At 46.9% G+C, this 19,876-nt stretch overlaps 9 protein-coding genes across 9 annotated transcripts; 5 read left to right on the forward strand and 4 right to left on the reverse strand.

Annotated features, from left to right (window-relative positions):
* Positions 1–229: 229 nt before the first annotated feature.
* Positions 230–1,869, forward strand: SERLADRAFT_446923 (uncharacterized protein; the record flags this gene model as incomplete). The annotated part of the gene is made up of 8 exons (XM_007315713.1): positions 230–336; positions 399–584; positions 644–679; positions 742–972; positions 1,039–1,219; positions 1,281–1,315; positions 1,370–1,429; positions 1,488–1,869. 8 exons carry the CDS (start codon positions 262–264, stop codon positions 1,767–1,769), a joined length of 1,086 nt encoding a protein of 361 aa, XP_007315775.1.
* A 50-nt stretch (positions 1,870–1,919) lies between these two features.
* SERLADRAFT_354897 (uncharacterized protein) lies at positions 1,920–3,984 on the reverse strand (the record flags this gene model as incomplete). Its single annotated transcript, XM_007315714.1, has 3 exons — positions 1,920–2,901; positions 2,956–3,186; positions 3,239–3,984. The coding sequence occupies 3 exons, from the start codon at positions 3,806–3,808 to the stop codon at positions 2,035–2,037; spliced, it is 1,668 nt and encodes a 555-aa protein (XP_007315776.1).
* Positions 3,985–4,461: 477 nt separating this feature from the next.
* Positions 4,462–6,797, forward strand: SERLADRAFT_435452 (uncharacterized protein; the record flags this gene model as incomplete). The annotated part of the gene is made up of 14 exons (XM_007315715.1): positions 4,462–4,506; positions 4,559–4,650; positions 4,712–4,753; positions 4,812–5,042; positions 5,098–5,209; positions 5,259–5,345; positions 5,401–5,452; positions 5,508–5,602; positions 5,660–5,740; positions 5,794–5,983; positions 6,042–6,298; positions 6,362–6,522; positions 6,576–6,634; positions 6,694–6,797. 14 exons carry the CDS (start codon positions 4,462–4,464, stop codon positions 6,795–6,797), a joined length of 1,608 nt encoding a protein of 535 aa, XP_007315777.1.
* A 62-nt stretch (positions 6,798–6,859) lies between these two features.
* Positions 6,860–7,974, reverse strand: SERLADRAFT_383035 (uncharacterized protein; the record flags this gene model as incomplete). Its single annotated transcript, XM_007315716.1, has 6 exons — positions 6,860–7,013; positions 7,067–7,173; positions 7,234–7,345; positions 7,404–7,616; positions 7,679–7,783; positions 7,843–7,974. 6 exons carry the CDS (start codon positions 7,909–7,911, stop codon positions 6,978–6,980), a joined length of 642 nt encoding a protein of 213 aa, XP_007315778.1.
* Positions 7,975–8,114: 140 nt separating this feature from the next.
* Positions 8,115–9,613, forward strand: SERLADRAFT_461579 (uncharacterized protein; the record flags this gene model as incomplete). The annotated part of the gene is made up of 4 exons (XM_007315717.1): positions 8,115–8,292; positions 8,396–8,533; positions 8,599–8,739; positions 8,796–9,613. A coding segment is annotated over one exon (435 nt), but the record flags the coding sequence as incomplete, so codon positions are not given.
* Positions 9,614–10,119: 506 nt separating this feature from the next.
* SERLADRAFT_461580 (uncharacterized protein) lies at positions 10,120–11,371 on the forward strand (the record flags this gene model as incomplete). The annotated part of the gene is made up of 1 exon (XM_007315718.1): positions 10,120–11,371. The coding sequence occupies one exon, from the start codon at positions 10,146–10,148 to the stop codon at positions 11,196–11,198; it is 1,053 nt and encodes a 350-aa protein (XP_007315780.1).
* A 235-nt stretch (positions 11,372–11,606) lies between these two features.
* SERLADRAFT_461583 (uncharacterized protein) lies at positions 11,607–13,550 on the reverse strand (the record flags this gene model as incomplete). The annotated part of the gene is made up of 5 exons (XM_007315719.1): positions 11,607–11,748; positions 11,807–12,204; positions 12,270–12,451; positions 12,510–12,590; positions 12,647–13,550. 5 exons carry the CDS (start codon positions 13,470–13,472, stop codon positions 11,700–11,702), a joined length of 1,536 nt encoding a protein of 511 aa, XP_007315781.1.
* Positions 13,551–15,624: 2,074 nt separating this feature from the next.
* Positions 15,625–18,097, reverse strand: SERLADRAFT_461589 (uncharacterized protein; the record flags this gene model as incomplete). Its single annotated transcript, XM_007315720.1, has 7 exons — positions 15,625–16,444; positions 16,504–16,741; positions 16,762–17,430; positions 17,490–17,705; positions 17,759–17,836; positions 17,899–17,918; positions 17,972–18,097. The coding sequence occupies 5 exons, from the start codon at positions 17,985–17,987 to the stop codon at positions 17,149–17,151; spliced, it is 612 nt and encodes a 203-aa protein (XP_007315782.1).
* Positions 18,098–18,184: 87 nt separating this feature from the next.
* SERLADRAFT_461593 (uncharacterized protein) lies at positions 18,185–19,596 on the forward strand (the record flags this gene model as incomplete). Its single annotated transcript, XM_007315721.1, has 5 exons — positions 18,185–18,344; positions 18,403–18,449; positions 18,504–18,583; positions 18,639–19,011; positions 19,059–19,596. 5 exons carry the CDS (start codon positions 18,322–18,324, stop codon positions 19,496–19,498), a joined length of 963 nt encoding a protein of 320 aa, XP_007315783.1.
* Positions 19,597–19,876: the final 280 nt, after the last annotated feature.

The raw sequence follows: 19,876 nt of genomic DNA on the forward strand, positions 1-19,876 counted from the left end.
CGAAACGAGGATTGTAGCAATTGGCATATCGTAAAGGCTGACTCATCAAGGCGTAAAATACTGTTCATGCAATGTATAAAGGACGGAATGCAGTCAGGTTGTAACTTTAGCGGGCCGGCAATGCCAAACGTCGTTCAGGTTTTGCTTCCTACTTTATCTTCGCGGGAAATGTTATCTGAACCGTTATCTTGTCGACTCTTTACATAAATATATATAATAAGGAGGTCTCAGTGCTTCTTGGTTTGTGCGCTCATCTTCACAATGTTTGCAATTACCATCCGACGTAGCTTCGTCAATAACATCCTCAAAACTAGAAATCTTAGTACACTTGCCCAAGTCAGTGCAAAAGTGTATCTCGAGGCATATTTCTGAGCATTACGATCTTCCTTGTGTTTTAGGATGTTCGGTCAGACTCGACCTTCCGTATACCTCTAATCGACTTTTCAAACTTTCGAAATGCAAAGTCATACGGTGAAAAGCGTCGCGTTGCCGATGAAGTTGTCAACGGATTCAAAGAGGTTGGATTTGTCTACTTGACAGGGCATGGCATTCCCAAGGAGACTATAGATCAGGCATTTTCTCAGGTGCTTTTTTTGTTCATAACGGTTGATATATGTTAATTATCTTAGGTTATGTTCGTCAGAGTGCAGCACTCTTTCGTCTCCCTGCCCAAACGAAGGCGAGCTCATCTGGCACATGTAGAATTCTCATACATCCTCAACTGACACTACTTTCAACCAGGAAACAATCGCCTGGGACGACCCCCGTGCAAACCGTGGCTATGTCAAAATTGGCCGCGAGCGAGTAACCCAGTCTGCTGATGCGGAGGAAATCGCAGCTCTCCGTGCTCAAGCACCTGATTTCAAGGAGACTATGGAAATTGGCCGTGACTGGGATCCTGTATGGAAGAATAAATGGTCACAGGAAAAGAGTGTTCCAGGATTCAAGCAAACTATGCTCAGCTTCTTCCAGGTATGTGATACCATATTCATCTTACTCGACAGATATGTTAGAATAATCCCGTTGTTTTTAAAAAAGACGTGCCACGAGCTTCATAGCATCGTGATGAGATCTGTAGCTCTTGGCCTCAACCTTGATGAAAATTTCTTTGATGATAAGATCGATGAACAGTGTCATAATCTCAGACTTTTATCTTATCCTGCCGTCCAGCGCTCCCTTCTTAGCAAAGAAGGTCAAGCTCGGGCGGGGGCGCACTCAGGTATGCATGGCCACTCACATGCAGTAGAATTTGTTCAGAAGTTATAATCATGGATTCGCAGATTACGGCACTCTGACTTTACTCTTTCAAGACTCAGTAAGTGAATATATATTTGTATATATGTTTAATAACTATTGATTTCTACTCGAGGTGGGTGGTTTGGAGGTACAAAACCCTCATACAAAGCACTTTCAGCCAGCAACTCCTATAGTAAGTATCCCATCTTAGTTTACGCTATTGCAAGTAACTCGTATTTTCTCGGACGCAGCCCGGAACGATCGTAATTAACGCAGGAGATCTCTTGGCCCGGTGGAGCAATGATGTCTTCCGCTCAACGCTGCACCGTGTCGTTGCACCTGCAGCTCAGAAGATCAGCAATACTGAGAGTATGACGCCCTCTCGCCAATCCATAGCGTTCTTCTGCAATCCCAATTTCGACACCAACATCGAGTGTTTACCGACGTGCACCGATGCTCTCAGACCAAGCAAATACGACCCAGTCACGACAGAACAGTATATTGTTGGAAGGCTGGCTGCTACTTATTCTTGAACTCTGTTACGGGATGTATTAGATTCTCAATGAACGAATGTATCCTTGGCATATATCCTGTGCATACAGTTTCTCAAAATATAAGATAGCTTATTTCAGTATTTCGACATGACCAAATATCGTACATCTTAATCTTATGGCAACAATATGATCATATGAGAACCAAGCAGAGGGCGAACAATGCAAGGGTGTCGCTGCTATATTACGTGTACAGATGCATTGTAGTACATGTGTTCGATATAATATATATGTCTAAATAATGGCTTTATGCCTTCTTCCTGAACATGCCCAAAGTATGTTGACCTCCGCAAGCAACTGCAATGGCTTGCCATGAACCTCCTTCTTTGCGGACCACCTCGATAGGGGTTTCTGCTTCCTTTTCACCAACGCCTAGTTCTCCTTGCGTTTCCTCCCCCCATGCATATAGTGCACCTCCTCGAGTAATCACCATATTGTTATGCGTCCCGACCGAAATGTGTATAATTGGGTCACTCTTGTCCGGGAAATCGATCTCCATGGGCTCATCAATACAGTCTTTGTGAGGACGATCTCTGAACTCGGCATTATCATCCTTGTTGAGTCCAAGCTGATTACCATCGCATCTCCCGCACGCATACACCTTCCCTGCAGCTGTCAGGAACAGTGTATGGTGCTCGCCTCCCGCAATCTCTACAACGGTATCACCCTCAAGAGCCTCCTTACTGAGAGCAGGAATCTTTTTTGGTGAACGGACTTCGTCCGATGCTGATGGTGGATCGAAAACGCCGGTGCCGGTTTGACCCATAGTATTTAGACCCCATCCCCAAACAGCCCCCTCTTCATCCACTGCAAAGGAGCAATAGTTCCCTGCACCCACGAGCACAGCTTTGTTTGATCGATTACCAAGAATGATTTTCTCAGGAACTGTGCCGTGGATCTTGCGGCGTTCGAGAATCTTGCGACCAAGCTGACCCTGCTCGCCTGCACCCCACGCATAAACATTTCCGTGTGTGGTCAATACCACCAAGTGGTTGTTTCCCGATGCTACAGACACGGCTTTCTCGTCGTTTGGTTTCTGACCATAACCTAAAATAGGTTTCGGCAGAAACTGGTGTTTTTCTTCTCCCGAAAAACCAAGAGCACCTTCAACAGCCTTTGAAGCAGTATAAGTTTCGTCGGTTTGATGTATATTGTGCTAAATACTCACTCGGAATGAACCCCACACTCGCAACTCCCCCTCGGAGCTGATGGCTGCCGAAATACTATCTCCAGCAGCTATCCGAACAGCGCGGAATTTCTCGTCGACTAGAGACTGAAGAGGATATGGAACAGCAGTCAGTTCGTCGATATCAAGGAATGATCCTGGTTTGTTTGGGTCGGGCACATCCTTCGTGACGCGACCTAGGGCTGCGTCGTCGTTAACACCACATGACCATATCTACGTAACATATTATCGTTAATTATTCTGGGAAGATAAGAGACAAACGTACAGTGCCGTTCTCATCAATAAAGAGAGTATGTAAGCCACCGGCTGCGACAGCCTCGAGACCAGCCCCATCACCGCCAAAAGCGCCTTCCTGCATCTTAGTTTCGATCCAAGCACTCTTTTTGGGCTTTGCGAACTCCCCCAGCAAGTCAGCGCCCATACCGAACTGACCGAAATTACCTGCACCCCACACGAACAGCTGACAGCCGGGGTGTGATTTCTCGGGAGGAGTTGGAAGAGGATTGAAATAGGGTTTCCGTGGTGCTGCTTCTTCACGCACTGTAGCGAGACCATTCACCTTTGAATGTTTGGCCAGGTTCAGAGTTTGTGTTACTTTTTTCGTGGATGCAGGCTTTGATGCGACTTTTTTAGTATGTTCGGTTTGCGGTTTTTCGCTTCTTGCTCTCGAGCGCTTGGCTGGCGGGGGAGATGGATCTGGTGAAGCTGGGCGCTTGGTCGTACGACTCGCCGTACGCGCAAGAGGTTTTGGTGCCTTTGCAGCCTTAGCTGCTGCCTGTTGGTCTGGCTTCACGGAAGCAGCACGGGTAGACCTTCGAAGAGGCGGATTAGACATGTTGGGAGTGGGATGACTGGGGACGGACAAGAGGGGGGGTCTCCGTTTTGACTATTGCAATGCCCTTATATACAAGAGGACAAAGCAAAGGTGGTGGTAGTGGTGGTTTGAAGCAAAGAAATGCGATGGGCCCCTGCACACCCAAGGACCAACAAGGTGTCCAACTGTGCTTTTTCAGGCGTGGAAAAGAGTGCATAGATCACATGACTAAGCGCGTCTGTGGCTGATGTTGCTCTTTGTTTATATGGGAATCAGCTCTAGTTTTAGATAGTGGCCTGTGCTCTCCGTTACTCAATACAGTCACATTAACACTGGCTCAGAGAGGCTTACCGTATCCATATCATATCCGCCGACGTGCACTCGTTTTCAATGTGTTGATTAGGCTCTCAGGGTGTTTCGCTAGAGCCGCGGGAACGTGTCGTCACGTGCTACTGATTTTTCTGCCGTTCTTCAGAACCGTGTCAGCAGACTCTTGCACTTTTCTTGAATTCCCTGTACATCCACGGACGTCCCTTGGGGGAAATGCACATCGAATAAGCTGATTTTGCGCTGTCCGTAAGCATGTGAAGCCTGTGACTATACTGCATTTACATATGCTCTCTAGTCCATATCAGCACACTCGTCTTTCAAGTTCGTCATCGTTAACAGGTCCAATGTTCTCGCAAATATGTCGAAGGAGTCGAACGCATATTCAGATTGTATGGTCACGAGCTACTTCATGCTAACGGGGTGTTCATTTATACTTTCCAGAGGGGTTTGCATAAAGAGCGATATCAGTCATTCGTTCCCCATAATATTCTTCGAAAATCAGAAGATGTGGGTGTGCGGCCAGGTGGTGAAGAGTAAGCCAATATATACGTTCACCATGTGCAGACTGTAAGTGCTCTTATCGGATGTTTCTAGATTTACAGTTGTGAACCCTGCAAACAACGAGGTGCTTTGCACGTATGTGGCCCCTATGTCATACAATATGTTTGCAGCCTTTTGAATGTATGTCTTTCAGCGTCCTATCACCGTCCTCAGAAGATGTAAGAAAGGCGGTAACTCACGCTCATGAGGTTTACATGTCTGGAGTCTGGTCAAAATCATCAGCAATATTTCGTTCTAAAGTCCTCTCACGTCTGGCATATATGCTGGAGAATCAGATTCCCGACATAGCTCGCATAGAGGTCTTGCAAACAGGTAGAGCCATACGAGAAATGAATGCTCAGATGAGTAGACTCCCTGAGTGGCTGTAAGTGGATTGTCATGAATTATCTTCTTCATTGAGGATCACGGACTTTTCACAGCCATTATTATGCCGCATTACTTCGGACCCATCAGGGTTATGTGGCCCCTACTCAAGGAAAGCTACTAAATTATGTTCAGCGAGTACCTCTCGGTGTGGTTGCACAGATAACTGTAAGCACAAGCCCAAAATGTTTTGCCCTTGCCTCACATCAAAGCGTAGCCATTCAACCACCCATTGTTTATTGCTATGAAAAAGATAGCTCCAGCTCTCGCTGCCGGTAACAGTGTCATAGTGAAACCATCAGAGGTTCATTTCTCTATATTGACAATACTCTCGTGCTGACCTGATTATGAAAATCTAGCTTGCGCCCATCTCGGTTCTTGAATTTGCTGAGATGGCAGCTGAAGCCGGGGGTGCGTTCTTTATTCATACCTCAGGATCGTTTTTTGATCTGAACCATTTTGCTAGTTCCTTCTGGCGTTCTCACAGTCCTTCCTGGTTTTGGGCCTACTACAGGAAAAGAACTGGTTTCGCACCCTTTGATCCGCAAAGTTGACATTACTGTAAGTTAACTGGTCGATTATCTCCTGAAAGCACCGTCATCAGAATTTTCGCATCAGGCTGGTACATCGACGGGCAGAGCTTTAGGAGGCGTTGTTGGCTCAAATCTTGCTTCCTACACTGCCGAGCTAGGAGGGAAAGTCAGTCAAAAGACAAATGTGCTATGGTATATCCTGAAATATTCCTCACTCAGGCTCCAATTCTCGTGTTTGATGACGCAGATGTACAGTCCGCCGTTAACGGTGTTGCATTTTCGGCATTTATCGCCTCAGGGCAAACATGTGTTTCGGGGACGCGAATTATCGTCCAGGACAAGATCTACGATGCTTTCATGACCGGGTTTCTCGGCAAAGTCGAAAGCATCGCGAACAGTATGGGAGATCGTGCGTCATCTTGATCGGTATCGATATATGTGAATGACTTTTTTTTTGCCTCGTGAAGCTTCTAACCCATTATGCTCAATGGGGTCCATCATTTCTCATCGCCATCTTGAGCGTATCGAGCGTATGGTCGATTCACGGACCAATGGCACTATCTTGGCTGGTGGTAAAAGGATGGTGGGCAGATCTTTACTGGATGACTTCGATTTCTCCCGTGGCAGTTTCTTCGCGCCCACGGTTATTTCGGAAGTCGACACCAAAGACGAACTCTGGCAAGAAGAGATATTTGGCCCAGTAGTGGCGGTCGCAAGATTCTCAGTGAGCAGCACTGTGATATGGAATACATTATTCTACATGTGACGCTTATTCTGGTGCTTATAGGACGAGGCCGAGGGGGTTGCCTTAGCCAATGCATCTAGATATGGTCTTGGAGCAGGTATATGGACGACAAACTTGTCTCGGGCACATCAAGTGGCAGCCGACATCGAGTCTGGCCTTGTTTGGATTAATGCTCACCACAGGAATGATCCTAGCTCTCCTTGGTATGTTGAATAAATATTTTGCATCCCACACTATCTCATGTAGTAATTATTAGGGGTGGCATGAAAGAGAGCGGGATTGGCAGGGAGAATGGAATTGAGGCTTTGGAGTCATGTAGGATATTTTTTTTTCTCGTTCAGTGTCTTGGCTGACTTGGGATCTTGATCTTGTAGATTCTCAAAGTAAATCTATTATTGTGAATACAGCCAGCTCTGAGGAAACTAGGCAAACCGATGATTGGTTTACTGAAAGCGGAGATACAAAGCGGTATGGATGAGCGCAAGTTGGTCTAGTAGTGACCACGTTATCAAATTTGTACTAGTCGTTAAAGCACAAGCCAATGTGAATAACCTGAATGATGAATTAATGTTTTGAGAGTACAAGTTACATGCATACAACACAGCTAACACTACAAGCATCCGAATGTCCAAAGAAATATCCAAATCATAGCTGAATTCTAAGCAGTAGTTTTGATAGCTTCTTTGGCAGATGGCTGTGGAGTAATGTTACTAATTGCATCCGCAAAAATATAGGAGTTCCACCTACCTCACTCAACTCTACTGGGGGCTCGTCAATAAAGTCAGGAGTTTTATTGAGGTCTGCCAAATATGACGTGCTCTCTTCCTCATCTTCAAGTGCCAGGGCATCCAGTTCTAAAAGTATTTCAAGCCCTGTTACTAAACGTTTTGCGGACACGAAGTAGATTAACATACCAGCTTCCAGGTCAGCTTCATCTAGCTCATCTGGAACAGCATACGATCTGCCCAAGGACTCTTGGACTTCATTCGCCTGCTCCAATAAGTCTTCCATTTCATATTGTATATTCTAGAAAATTCAATCTCAATATCATTGGTGCCGCATGCCACAGCCAACGAGACATCACCTCGATTTTGTTGATGTCTATCTTTCCATATTGTTTTTGCAGTTCCTTATTGGCAGATTTCATTGCATCAACTGTAGCCATGGTGTTCCGTAGGTTCTCTGTGGCGATCGCTGCTGACTCCATGTTGAAACTTTGCTGAGCGAGCTGATTCAGCTGCCCCTCATACATGCGTTTCTGCTGCAACGTCCGAAGGGCACGTTGCTGGATAGCATTCTGTAAATTACAACATGAGTTCACTGCGCACTGCGATGACTGTAAAATCGCGAGTCACGTACTTTGCCAGGTCCGTTGCGGAGTTTGCTCATTTGTTCCTTGTATCGCGCTAACTCGCCATCTAATTTCTTGATCTTTACCTCGATAGATGCTATCCGAACATCGGTCTGCCATGTGTTCCGGATGGTCAGCGCTAAAAGAGCAATATAGACCCCTACGAGCTCACCGAGGAGATGGCATCTTGCAACGTTGGTTTTGGTTTCTTACTTGCCGAGGATCCAAATATGCGATTCATTTCTTGAACTTGAGGGTTATGATGGGATGTAGTCAAGATTGCAACAGTACCCGTACTTTGGACAAGAAACTCGGAGACAGGCCCTGGCTCCTACCGTAACGCCACGCAGTACTGATACCGCAGTCTAATGATTACTGCAACCAAAAAAGGCAATCGTTGGGGATGTCCGGGGTCCCTTTGAGGGTCCACCGCTCGAAGGAACCGTGACAAGGAAAGTTTCTAGCTATGGAGAAAACAAGAATATTCGAGCCGTGCGCTAAAACTGCTACTGCAAATGGGCGCCCGTCAAGCCATTTCAGTAACCAGTATTTACTGTACTACGGATAGTGCATAGAAGGCTGAGGCACCATGAGCCAGCAAGAACAGTGTTCGATCTTCAACGTAAGTAAAAATTCTCCTTATCTCTGCACGGTCCCTGTGCTCAAGTTGTGTATGTCTTTATATCTTAATTGTCGATCGTAAACTGCCCTACTAAAAAACTCAGGGTCGCTGCACAATAGTATGTAAGTGTCTGCAACCACTTGCCAAGGTTGTACTGGTCGTATTAGCTACCATGGCGATCTCAGCAAATGTACCGTTAGGAAGGCTGCAGGAAGCGGACGCAAGCTAAGTCAGGATGCAGGTGTGCAGTGTGCAGTCCCCAAGAGTCACTTACCCGATGATAATAATGATAGTGAAATCGAATAGGAACTCGGTTTACGCTCCACTCCCTAGACGCGGACTTCATACTCAGCGAGAGCACGTTTGGAAACACAGCGACTCGGTTCGTTATACCGGGATGCGGTAAGTACAATACGCTCCTCGAGGGCAAACCATTTTAGATTCAAGGTATGTAGCCGCTTTGCGTATGACACGAGAACATGACACAGTGATGGGATTCGTAGCCAAAGGCGACGTGAGTGGCTGATGTCAGCGCGTTTAGAGCCCGAATCAATCAGGTGGTTTTCCTGGAACGTAAACGGAGGTTTTTCTTCCTTCTTTACGTCTGTTTGATGGAAGACCAATGAGCCAGGGAAATAAAATTATAAGGTGCGTTCAGTGGCAACTCGGACTCCATAATATTACCCCTTCAATACCGTCTGATCAGATCACAAGCAAGGACATGCACTGCCCTCCAAATGCACCGGCAGTATGAGCTGGCATGAGTTCCGCAAAATTCCGGATATTTTGGCTATCTCAAGGAGAATTCGGTTAAGTCTAACCCTTGAATTATGCTAAGATAGTAGGTTGAAACAAGTCAACAAAAGATCGTATATGGGATCCAAGTATGCACAGTTGTGTGGGCGTATGCGTATCAAGGTTTATCGCAGCCGACAGATGTCGTGTTCGCAATACAGGCTACCCTTCACACTACCTATTTGCGTCGTTGTCTTTCAGAGTGCTGGAGAATGAACGCTGTACCTTTTCACTGACAGACCCTGATCATGATGGTAAGTCTCAGCAGTCCCAACAAGGGAATCTCTCATTTTATTTTCTCCGAATCAACCTTCTTCTCTCCTGCCTTGTGCTTGCTGGGGGCCGATGGCTCCTCACAATATTTTATCCACGAGCCCTCATGTTATTTAACGGCTGTTATCCTGTTCTCGAAGTCAGGCGCCTCCAGGCATCATGTCTACTTTTTTCCCCCACGTCAATATTTCAGCTCTCGAAAAGTTCGCCTCTGCCACGGCTGCAGCTGAACATCCCTCCAGACCTGCCTCAGGAAGTGGTGGCTTCAAAAAAGCAGCTGTAAAGCTGAAGCCCGAAGTATCTAATTGTGAAGATGTGGTGTGGGCCGGGGAGAAGGTGGGCCGTCGTCGTCGCATGCTTTACATCCTCTGACTGTTTGAATCCAACAGATGATTCTGATCAGTTTTAATCGGACCACTTTACCACTGGGCCCTTATTGCATGCTAGCCCATTTTCCAAAAGGTCGTCCTCACCTAACGACGCAGGCCCTGGTAAGAATCTCAGATCTAATTCGGTAGCAAGGTGCGTACTCACTATGATATCCACATAGGTTGGGATGACTGCCACTGTACGGAGTCATGAAGAGAAAATAGAAGCTCCGAAAATATATGCCTATAAAGACTTTCTACCGAATGATGTTGGTGCAGAGGTGGTGCTTCTCGAAAAGGTGGGGTATTATCGCTTTATTTCTTCACGGGTTCACCGTGCCTCACTCACTTGTCCGAATCTAGGTGCCCGGAGACTCTCTGGACACAATATGGAGAAGACTGTCGCCTTTCCAAGAGATGAAAGTCTGCATAAAGTTGACCGAGCTGCTCTTATCGATGTTCAACCTTCGTGGCTCGCTCATCTGTACAGACTTGCAAGGGACGGATATCAATACCAGGTCAGCTAGTGCCCTTCCTCAGGACCAGCAGCCCAGGAGGCAATACCAGCCTTCAGTCCTTTTGAGCCGACCATTCAATGATCATCCTCTGGACAAGATAAGCCCACAGACTGGTCTGTCGACGGCGGCCGACTACCTTGCATCCTTGGGATATCGCGCTGAGCGAATATTTAGCTCAAGTGAATTCAATCAAGTGGCGCGGGACACAGGATATCCAGAAAACCCACCTTTGTCTGATGAAGACGTGGTCCTGATAATAGAAACGTTCAAACGATACAGGAGCCTCATTCCTTATCACACTGGTGGCTTTTATATCCCAGGTACCCTCTCGGCACCAGCCCGTGAGTTGGCCTACTCTGTACTTCAGAGTCGCCACTTCGGAATCTACCATGGCGACATGCAGATGTCACGATTTATCGTGCGCTTCACAGAGATTGTGGATAGCCCGGACATGGAAGTCACCATGACGCTCACTGGCTGGGAACATGCCTTCAGGGCTCCACTTTGGTCCTGCGCTCGCATGCCGCCATGGCTGAACAACCGCTTCATCAATGACGAGCCGGTTACATGGGAGCGGCAGCAGGAATTGCGGAGACTCATCTACTTTTTGATGAACGATCCCAGAATACTCCACCATCCTGTACATCCCAGCTGGGAATGGGTCGTGGCATACACCTATGGAGTCCCGGAGCGCTGGTTTGAGGGCTGTCTGAGTTCCCATTGGATGTTTAGAAATTCCCTCGAAGTTTTATTAGTGAGGCTCAAGACTTACTGGGAGAGTTGGCGCCCCGACATCCAGTTCCCTCTACCCGTTGGAGTTGACTATCGGCCTCCGACTGAAGCTTCAGTACTTCCCCCCGCCCCAGGGGGAGAAGAGCTCAACAGTAATGACTCACTTTTCGACGAAACTGACAAGGCTTTGCTAGAAGCTGAGGCCAAAGCCAATGAGTAGGAAAGTGTAATACCAGCACAATGACGAGCAACTCGAGCTTGTCTTCTAATTTGTATCGTTAACGCCCATGTTTTCCCTTTGTACCTTGTAATTGTCCTTGTTATCTTGTATTGTGATATGCCTGCATCTTGTATTTGGTAGCTTCATTTCACCAATTGCATTAGTGCGATTGTATTCTAGCATGTGTGCAAGCACGTTCTTACGAGTCATCTGACAGCCTATCTAGCATATATTATCATTTAGTAAGTAGCCCATACAAGAGCCGACGAGAACTGTGATATCATAAATTTTATAGTACACAGCGTCCTGATCAGATCACATCACACACAAAAAAGCCCTATCTACTATGATCCGTTGAGCTAGTACCGTAATTCGAATTGCCCTTCAATCGAAGACAGTTCTCGCCGGAAGATTTCGGTCGTAAGTGTATTTTCAATCCATTACTAGAACAAAAGTGTGATACAAAACTAAGCGCAAGTACAAACTAAGATTTCACCTATCCTAAGATAGAAAGCCACGAATCGCTCCTCCTACGTTCAAGACGTCTAAGCTGGATTAGTGCATTGGGTAAGCCTTTCAGAAGCATACATGGTTCACGTAGAACTCACAGGAAAGTATCGTGTCCCCACACGCCTCCAAGTTCGTAATAACTTACTTGTTCGTTTCCTGCCATCCGCAGAGCATCGGCAACTTCTCGCTGTTGTTCAACAGGGAACAAGATATCGCTCTGCACACCGAGGATGAGAGTGGGTGTGTTCGCAAGAGGACCAAGGCCTTCCGCGAGGTCCGGAAGGTGTGGAGGCGGATTTGTCGGAGGAGGGTGTGACTTCGAGTGAGAAGTTTGCGTGGGAGTGAAGTGAGACATATGTTGAGTAGAATCGGTCCGAGGCTGTGGCGGAACAAGATTCAGTTCACGAAGAGCTGGGAGGGTCATATCGAAGAGATCCATTGCTTTTGAAATATAGATCAGGGAATTGGCGTCATACTTTAGGCAGAATTGCTCGCCCTTCCGGGAGTCAGAGGTCAGCAGGAAGTTCACAATTACAGTTCTATTAAATTAAATTTGCAAACCTGATGGTCCAGATAAGTTTCTATGAGAAAGTCGGGGCAAAGGGCTGGTATACGGGGCAAATTGAGATCAGAAGACACACTTGAGGACGAGACCGGCGTTTCTGGTGGCGGTAATTGGCGTAATTTGCGCCCAAAACGTTGATCCCACTCAGGTCCCGAACGATATGTGATAGTAGCAATTTCTGATGAATAAGGGTTTGTAAAAAATGAATTATAGAGCGTTAATAAGATTTAACATACGGCGAGCGAGTTTCATTCCTGTGTGGGGAGGTAGACCATCATAATAGAAACCTTTGTTCCAATTTGGATCAGCCATGAGAACTACACGATATATAGACATGAGCATCAACAAGAAGAAGCTGTCACAAACAGCTTACCGCTTCTTTGGGCATAACGCATGGCAATACTTCCTGGGCTACTACGGGCAGCGCCGCTTATACTGGCTACCTTTCCGACACGCTCAGGATACAGCCAGCCAACCGCAAGACTCTGCATTGCACCCATTGAGGAACCCACACTAGCATAAAGTTTATGTACGCCAAGATGATCTAGCAAGCAAAACTGTGCGCGGACCATATCGAAAATCGAAACTACAGGAAACCTGGTAGCATAACGCTCTCCAGTGGAGGGATCGACGGATGAAGGGCCAGTTGTTCCATAGCAGCCTCCCAGAACGTTGGTACAGATGACAAAGAATTGGTTAGTATCCAAAGCCTTGCCCGGGCCAATGAACTTTTCCCACCAGCCATCCGCGGGATTAGCAGGAGTTGATGCGGCGTGTGAAGAGGCAGATAGACCCGTGTGGAGAAGTATGACATTGTCTTTATTGGGCGAAAGAGTGCCCCAGGTCTCATAAGCAATGTCCACAGACGGAAGTGGAGAGGCGTAAGTCAGTGGCAAAGGCCTTTCATGGTGGTAAACGTTGTAAGATAGCGGGTTTGGACGAGCATACGGAGGTTCGGGACCGGACTCTGAGGACAACTGTGGTTTAAAGTGAGACAATTTAGGAGCTGATGAGGCGATAATGCGAGACTCCCGTGCAGCGTGGGCGTCTACACAAGGAAAAGATGGGTTTGGAGATGAAGAGCCAGACGCTGGAAGGCAACTGGAGGACGATGCGCGGAGAACACGCGTGTGCGGTGAGGGTATAATAGCCCGTCTCGCTAGACGCAAAATGGACTGCTTTTGAGGGGCACAATGCATACTGATGGTGGTGGTCCTGGAGAGAGAACGGTCTCGTCGATGGCAAGCGTAATTAGCAAGCAAGCACTGTATTGTATCAAGGCCATGGCTGTATTACAAAAGGACTTGTGTCGAGAGAATGGCGAATAAACCCTAACCAGCACTGTGACCCTAACCCCAGCTTGGGTGTAGATTGTTCCCACGATAGGCGTGTTTTCGCGTTGGCAAGGGAAGAGAAACGAGTGCAGTGCGGCTGACCGTTGTTCTCTCTTTAGGATCCAACCTGGAACGTGTTTGTTGGGCGCTGGGCCACTTTTGCAGCAAGTCTTGTTATCCTGTGACATCGGGATATGACAGTAGGCTTGCCCTCTTGTGCGTCCTTGTGCTCCCTTGCTCGCTCCGCCAGCACGCCCTCCACGTCTGTCCCCGGCTGTTCAGATCTGCAAGCTCATCGTAAACGCTCACGTACGTCGTCGCGCAAACCTCACGGCCCCAGTCGCAGCCTAAGCCTTCTCAGTAAACTGCCGAGGGATGTGAGTACTCTGCTTTCAACGTGTTTCTTTGGTTTATATATACGTCGATCGTTCTCATGTGCCTTACTGCCAACACGTGTTTGCCTTTCTCCAGCTTTCCTCGCTCATTTACTCTCACAACGGCAGCCAACAACGTTCACCTGCGCTCCTAGCCAAGGTTGTTCTTACTCTCTGACTTCCTGTGAAGACAGCTAGCTTAGTCTCTCTTCAGGATTCACAATCGCTGAGCGCACAGCCTCTTTCAGAAGGTTATGCTAATTCTCAGCACAACGAAGCAAGATTGCCTTTAGCAAATAAAACAACAATGTTTGCTCCTCAACAGAATATCCAATCGGTCAGGAAAACCGAAAACAGAGTACGAATTATCGTCTCTGTGTTTAAATTCTTGCACGCGACTGACGCGTGATATTCCATAGATCTACAGCTTCTTTCGTTCACGCTCAAGGTCAAGGTCAAACGGTGAACGATTTGTATCAACCCCAGTTGGCCCTGTCCCCCAAGTTCCGAGTCCTTTGATCGGCCACGGACGCCACTCGAGCTTAGATCCTGATGTTCATGAGACTTATTCGCAGATCAAAACGTCTCCAAAACCTTCCACTCGGTCCCAGTCTCGCCCCATTTCCTCTACTACGACAGCAACCCACTCTACCATCACACCACTACCATCAGACTCTCGAATTCATAGAAGATATCGTCCTGATCCCCTCTATGTCACTTCACCATCGTCAGTGTGTGTTTCTGAGAGCTCTCATGACCCTCACGATGTTGTAATTACTCGAGAAAGGTCCGATATTCCTTCATCTAGGCCCTCATCTGCTCGACGGAAACTGCACACATTTTTTGGCATCTCACTGACTACTCCACGTAAACTATCTTTTAATTCCCGCCCCACTTCACCAAAGCTCCCTGACTATCCGCCGCAACCTCCACCGCACTTGTACTTCACGTCACCTCCGAATAACGTAACAACAGACCTGAATACTCCGCCCTACCCGTCGCTACATCAGGATGACCCACCAGCTCCTTCCCGTCCGACTAGTCCATCTCTGTCGTTCAGAGACAAAGGGAAAAGAGCGTGGCTTCCTCCTAAGTTTCGCTCGGCGTCAGATCCGTCGTCTAAATCAACTGATAGCCACTTTGCATCAAGGCCAAAGTCCGACTTCATCTCCAGCTCAGCCCCCTCGCCCTCATCTCCCATCTCCCCATCTTCTAGCGCTTACATGGCTTTACTAAGCGGTGATCATGTTGCACTGATACCTGATAGTCTGCCTGATATATTGGAAGGATCTACAATGGGGCCTACCCTAGTTGCCCCGAAGCCACTTAGAGCCGCAAATGTTCCGCAAATCATACACACACCACCGACCCCGCAAAGAGCGGCCACATCTCCTCCACGACTCATCGATAGGAAAGAAATGGATGAGGCATATCGTCTCTTAGCAGTTGCAAAACACCAACAGTCCACCGGTCACAGACAAGGTGCGCAAGACCAAAATGTCGAACAAACTCGTGTGGAAAGAGATGGACGCTGGTCGCCATTAGGATTTGCCTCCCCAAGACTGTTTGGTGGCAAAGATCTTGACAAAGAGAAGGGAAAGGATAAAACAAAGTCACGAACAAAAGGAGGCTTTGGGTTGGATAGAGTCAGTTCTCCTGTTGACGGGCGCTCTAACCGTGAAGGATCGGTTGTTGTTGGGCCACCCAAGAATATGAGTAGAAGAATCAAACACGGGAGTTTTGATTTTGAACGCCCTATATCTGGTGGGAGTGGATTGAGTAGGAACGGCTCAATTTTACAGCTTGGCTTGTATCCAAATAGAAATGGTTCGCGAGGGACAGTCCTCGAACGAACTACATCTTCAAATTCCCGAAAATCTCGAAAGAACGGCGATGGACGACAAACAACACCGCCATCGACATCACCCAGATCGTATCAATCAACTTTGCCCGATGCTCCCATGCCACCCCCGCTGACTCCAAACCACACAGGCGCCTCTGTCGCTTCTTCACACGCTCAATCATTCTCTACGACGCAGTCTAAATCGAATGTGTCCTCAGCATCTAAGCCCTCAGGTTCGGGTTTAACTTCAAGCCTGGGTCGGACAGCAGGAAAGCGTGCTCAGCGCATTTCGGTAGGACTTACACATGGCTCGTTCGCCTTTGAACCTGCCGCGCCATCTCCAACGTTAAACGAATTTGGGAGACAGGAAAACAGCAGTGGGGATAGTAGCAATAGTCGCCACAGGAGGGGCAAAGGACGATCATTAGATCTGGGACTTGGCCTGGCATGGGCACCTACCAAAATGCGAGAAGATGCTATCATGCCATCTTTCGTGAACACCAGAGGGAGAGCCAGAGCTTCCAGGAGACAAGGGCAGGGACGACCCAAAGCTGGCTCTGACGTATCAGAAATATTCAGGAACGTGTTATCAGAAACGGCTTACGCATCATTCAAAAAATGTAGGTTATCATTATCCCGTCGGGGCTATTTTACTGTACTAAAACGCTGCTCGATCAGATGTTCACCACTTTGACGCACATGCAATCCCGTTTGAGGGCCCAACAGGGCTGCTTGCGCGCGTTGAAAAACTCCTCAACGCCGCTCCAGGTCTCAAAGAGCAAGAAAAGCGCGAGCTTCTAAGCTCGTTTACGCGATTCGTTCAGCAAAACTCATGATCTAGGTATATGCAGACGTATGGGGAAGCGTTGTATGCTAGATGAGTAATTTCTTATGATATATATCTCCATCTTTCATATCTAGTAGATTTGTTTATTGTGCTTGCATTTCAACATAGTAGTAGTAGTAGTACCAACTTCGTCTCTCTCACTGTAATCTTCTTCATTTCAAGATATTCTTCCCACTTTTTCTTGGTTATAATTCAACCTCTTCATGTGACGACTAGCAACATCTCCTTCCTTTTAATAGTCACAATGTTTTCTACGCATTACTTCACGAGTTGTGTTTCTATTCATGATTGGTTCATGAGAAAGTACGAGGTGGTTGTGCATGATTCAGAGACAATATGTTCGCACTCGATTTGCTGATAATAATCGTCCATGAAAAATATATCCAAATGTGGTACAATCTCATACAATAAAGTTGTGATACAACACAAGTCCCAGGGATTAACCATAACTACAAGATTCGATAAGTGTATTGGCATTTATGTGGCAGGCCTTAGGGCTCTTAATCTCTCCGCTAGCTTGTCATCTTCCTCACCAACCTTTTCACCTTTACTTAGATCAGCAACAGCCGATAGGTCTTTCTTCGCAAGATCGTGTTGAAGTTCGATGTTTGCCTCCTCCGCAGTTTGCCGCAGTAATGAATCGATTTGGTCTTGAGGAGTCGAGACGGCAGTTGTGCTAGACATTGCATCTTCCATATACGATGTTTGAACATCGAGGTCGGAAAATTGAGACTCGAATTTGTCCATGACAAGAGATATCTTTAAGTGTTGAGATTCAGCGTCAATGTAGTTGCGCGAGGTGTGAATTGTCCCCCTACCCGCTCTAAATTCATGCTGTCCATAGCCTTATCCATTCCCTTGACCACAGCGGCCATGTTCCCCGTTATCTGGCGCATAGTCACTGCTGTTTCTACTCGGCTTGCAACAGCATCTATCCGACTGGATAATCTGAGTAAATTCAGGGCTTCGCTCTTCTTTCTGATGGCGTTTGATGCATATATCCGAGCTCCGTCATTGTTTCCTTGTTGTAAAGCCTGTAAAATAAGCTGATGTGAGTGTTCATTGACAGTAGATGGTGGATACGAACTTTCTTTAATCGGGTTTTCTCGGTATTCTCGTCTTTCTGGGCTTTCTTCGCCTGACGGCCGAGAGTCTTGGCCGTGAACTAAACATGGTTCCTCTGGTAAGTATCCTTCCCCGTATGGCTCCCAAGAAGCATATTCATACCTTAAGCTGGAATAAAGTCTCTGTGATATGTCAGATATATCCAGTGTACTGTGGAGTTGCCTGAGATGCTCACTTTCCATGTTGCTCATAATGCCAGAAATATGACTGAGGTATCGTACAGGTCCAACGACTTTGTGTTCAAGTTTGATATATGTAAGAGCTAAGGATCCACAGAACTGTATTCTGGTATCATGCCTCCGCCTTGTCACATGCCACCGCAACTTGGTTTGACTGCTCACGTGGCCACAGCCTTCACTTCCCCACAAGCGGACGCAGTCAAAAGTTCGAGTTGGCGGTGACCCACGAACTTGAAAAAACATCAGTGTACGGTCAGAGGGGCGCAGAAGAAAACAGGCCTTGTCATAATTTCGAAATTAGTAGCTTCAGAGGTTCCTTTTTTTTTGGTTGTCCCTCACTGGCATAATGTCATTGCTACATTATCTAAGGTAAGTACAACTTGCTTATTACTTTTGCTTGACACTGATGGGCCTAACTCATCGCTAGTTATGCTGCTATACTTTCAGCGTTTGCGTTTATGACACTTTCTCTCGGTTTGTCGTTTCTATTTGATGCATACCAGTCGCAATCATGACACGTCTTCTTAGCCAGCGGTTTATTATACATTTCCGAGCTCATAGAGGAGCACTCACGTCTCGCGAAAGTGGTTGGACAGCGGGGTATCTATGTACGTCCTTCTTCTTAATGGTAGTTTTTGATTTGCTGAGATGCTGCAATTACAGGCAATAATGCTTCTCCACTTTATATTATACTTCTCCGAATCGCTACCCCTACCTCAAACAATGTTCTCTGTTCTTTGTCACGTCGCGTACCTCCAAAATTTCTCCTCTACATGGCCTTTGATATCACTCACATCTCTATCTTTCGTCCTTTCGTGTATACTTGCTATCTCGGATCACTTCGTCTGGTTTTTTCATTTCGCTCGCATTACTCAAGAAGCGAGGCATTCATCTCACAAGTACCGTGGGCCAACTGAACATATCTCCCTCGCGTTCTCTGACATCGCGACATTCTTCGCAATATGTGTATGGCTTGCCCCATTGTTTTTGTTCTTGAGTTTGAGCGCGAATGATAACGCTTTGCCCACATCTTCAGGTAAGGGATGCGCCTTTTCGGACGCTTCTTTCTAACAATTTAAACAGGAATGCCAAGTACTCCTACTTCTTTGAGACCAACCGCGCCACCCTCGCATTCTTCGCTTTTTAAATCGCTTTTCAGCATACTCCCTGTGGGCTACATATCCAACTTACGCTTAAAATCCATGCGCAAAGATACGTCGGAAGGTATCATTGCACCACATTCTCCAAATACTCAGCGGAGAGCTTCGTCACCAATGCCATCTTCCCCCAATCCAGTGCAGTCAACAATGTACGGTAATATACGTTCGAGGACGCCGCCACGAAGCGCGACAATTCCACAAGACTTAGATACCAGTTACCTTTCTCCTGAAAATTTCCGACTAGGTTCGCCTCCCAAACGCTCTTCTGGTCCTCGAGTAATCCGCAGAGCAACCGGTGATGTTATAGGGTTAGGAACGAGACGGGTGGCGAGCAGTGCTTTGCGTGCTAGTCCAGATATTTAGTTAGGTATCAGTAGAAGGCATTAGTATCTTAAATTTTGCATACTCCCTTTCGCATTCATGGATCATATGCATAAACGAGTTTTGATTCTGACTAGTCATTAAGCAGATTAAATACTGCCAAACTGAATTGAAGCTTCGAAGCCTGAGCGCTGAGCGCTGTCAGTGGGTGGCACTGGCAAGCACGGGCATGAAAGGGTTCCAGCCAAGCCGGGAGAGGTATGATTCGTACACAAACAGCATAATTTCAGCCACCTGGCTGGGATACTTCAAATATTATGAATATATACTTTGTGATAGATTAACTAAAATTTTACCAATGTTTTGAGAAATAGCTGTGATGGTTTGTGCCTGACACATTGCTAGTTCTTTGAGAAGTCA

This window comes from Serpula lacrymans (assembly GCF_000218685.1).
Source record: "Serpula lacrymans var. lacrymans S7.9 unplaced genomic scaffold SERLAscaffold_4, whole genome shotgun sequence".
Lineage (NCBI taxonomy): Eukaryota > Fungi > Basidiomycota > Agaricomycetes > Boletales > Serpulaceae > Serpula > Serpula lacrymans.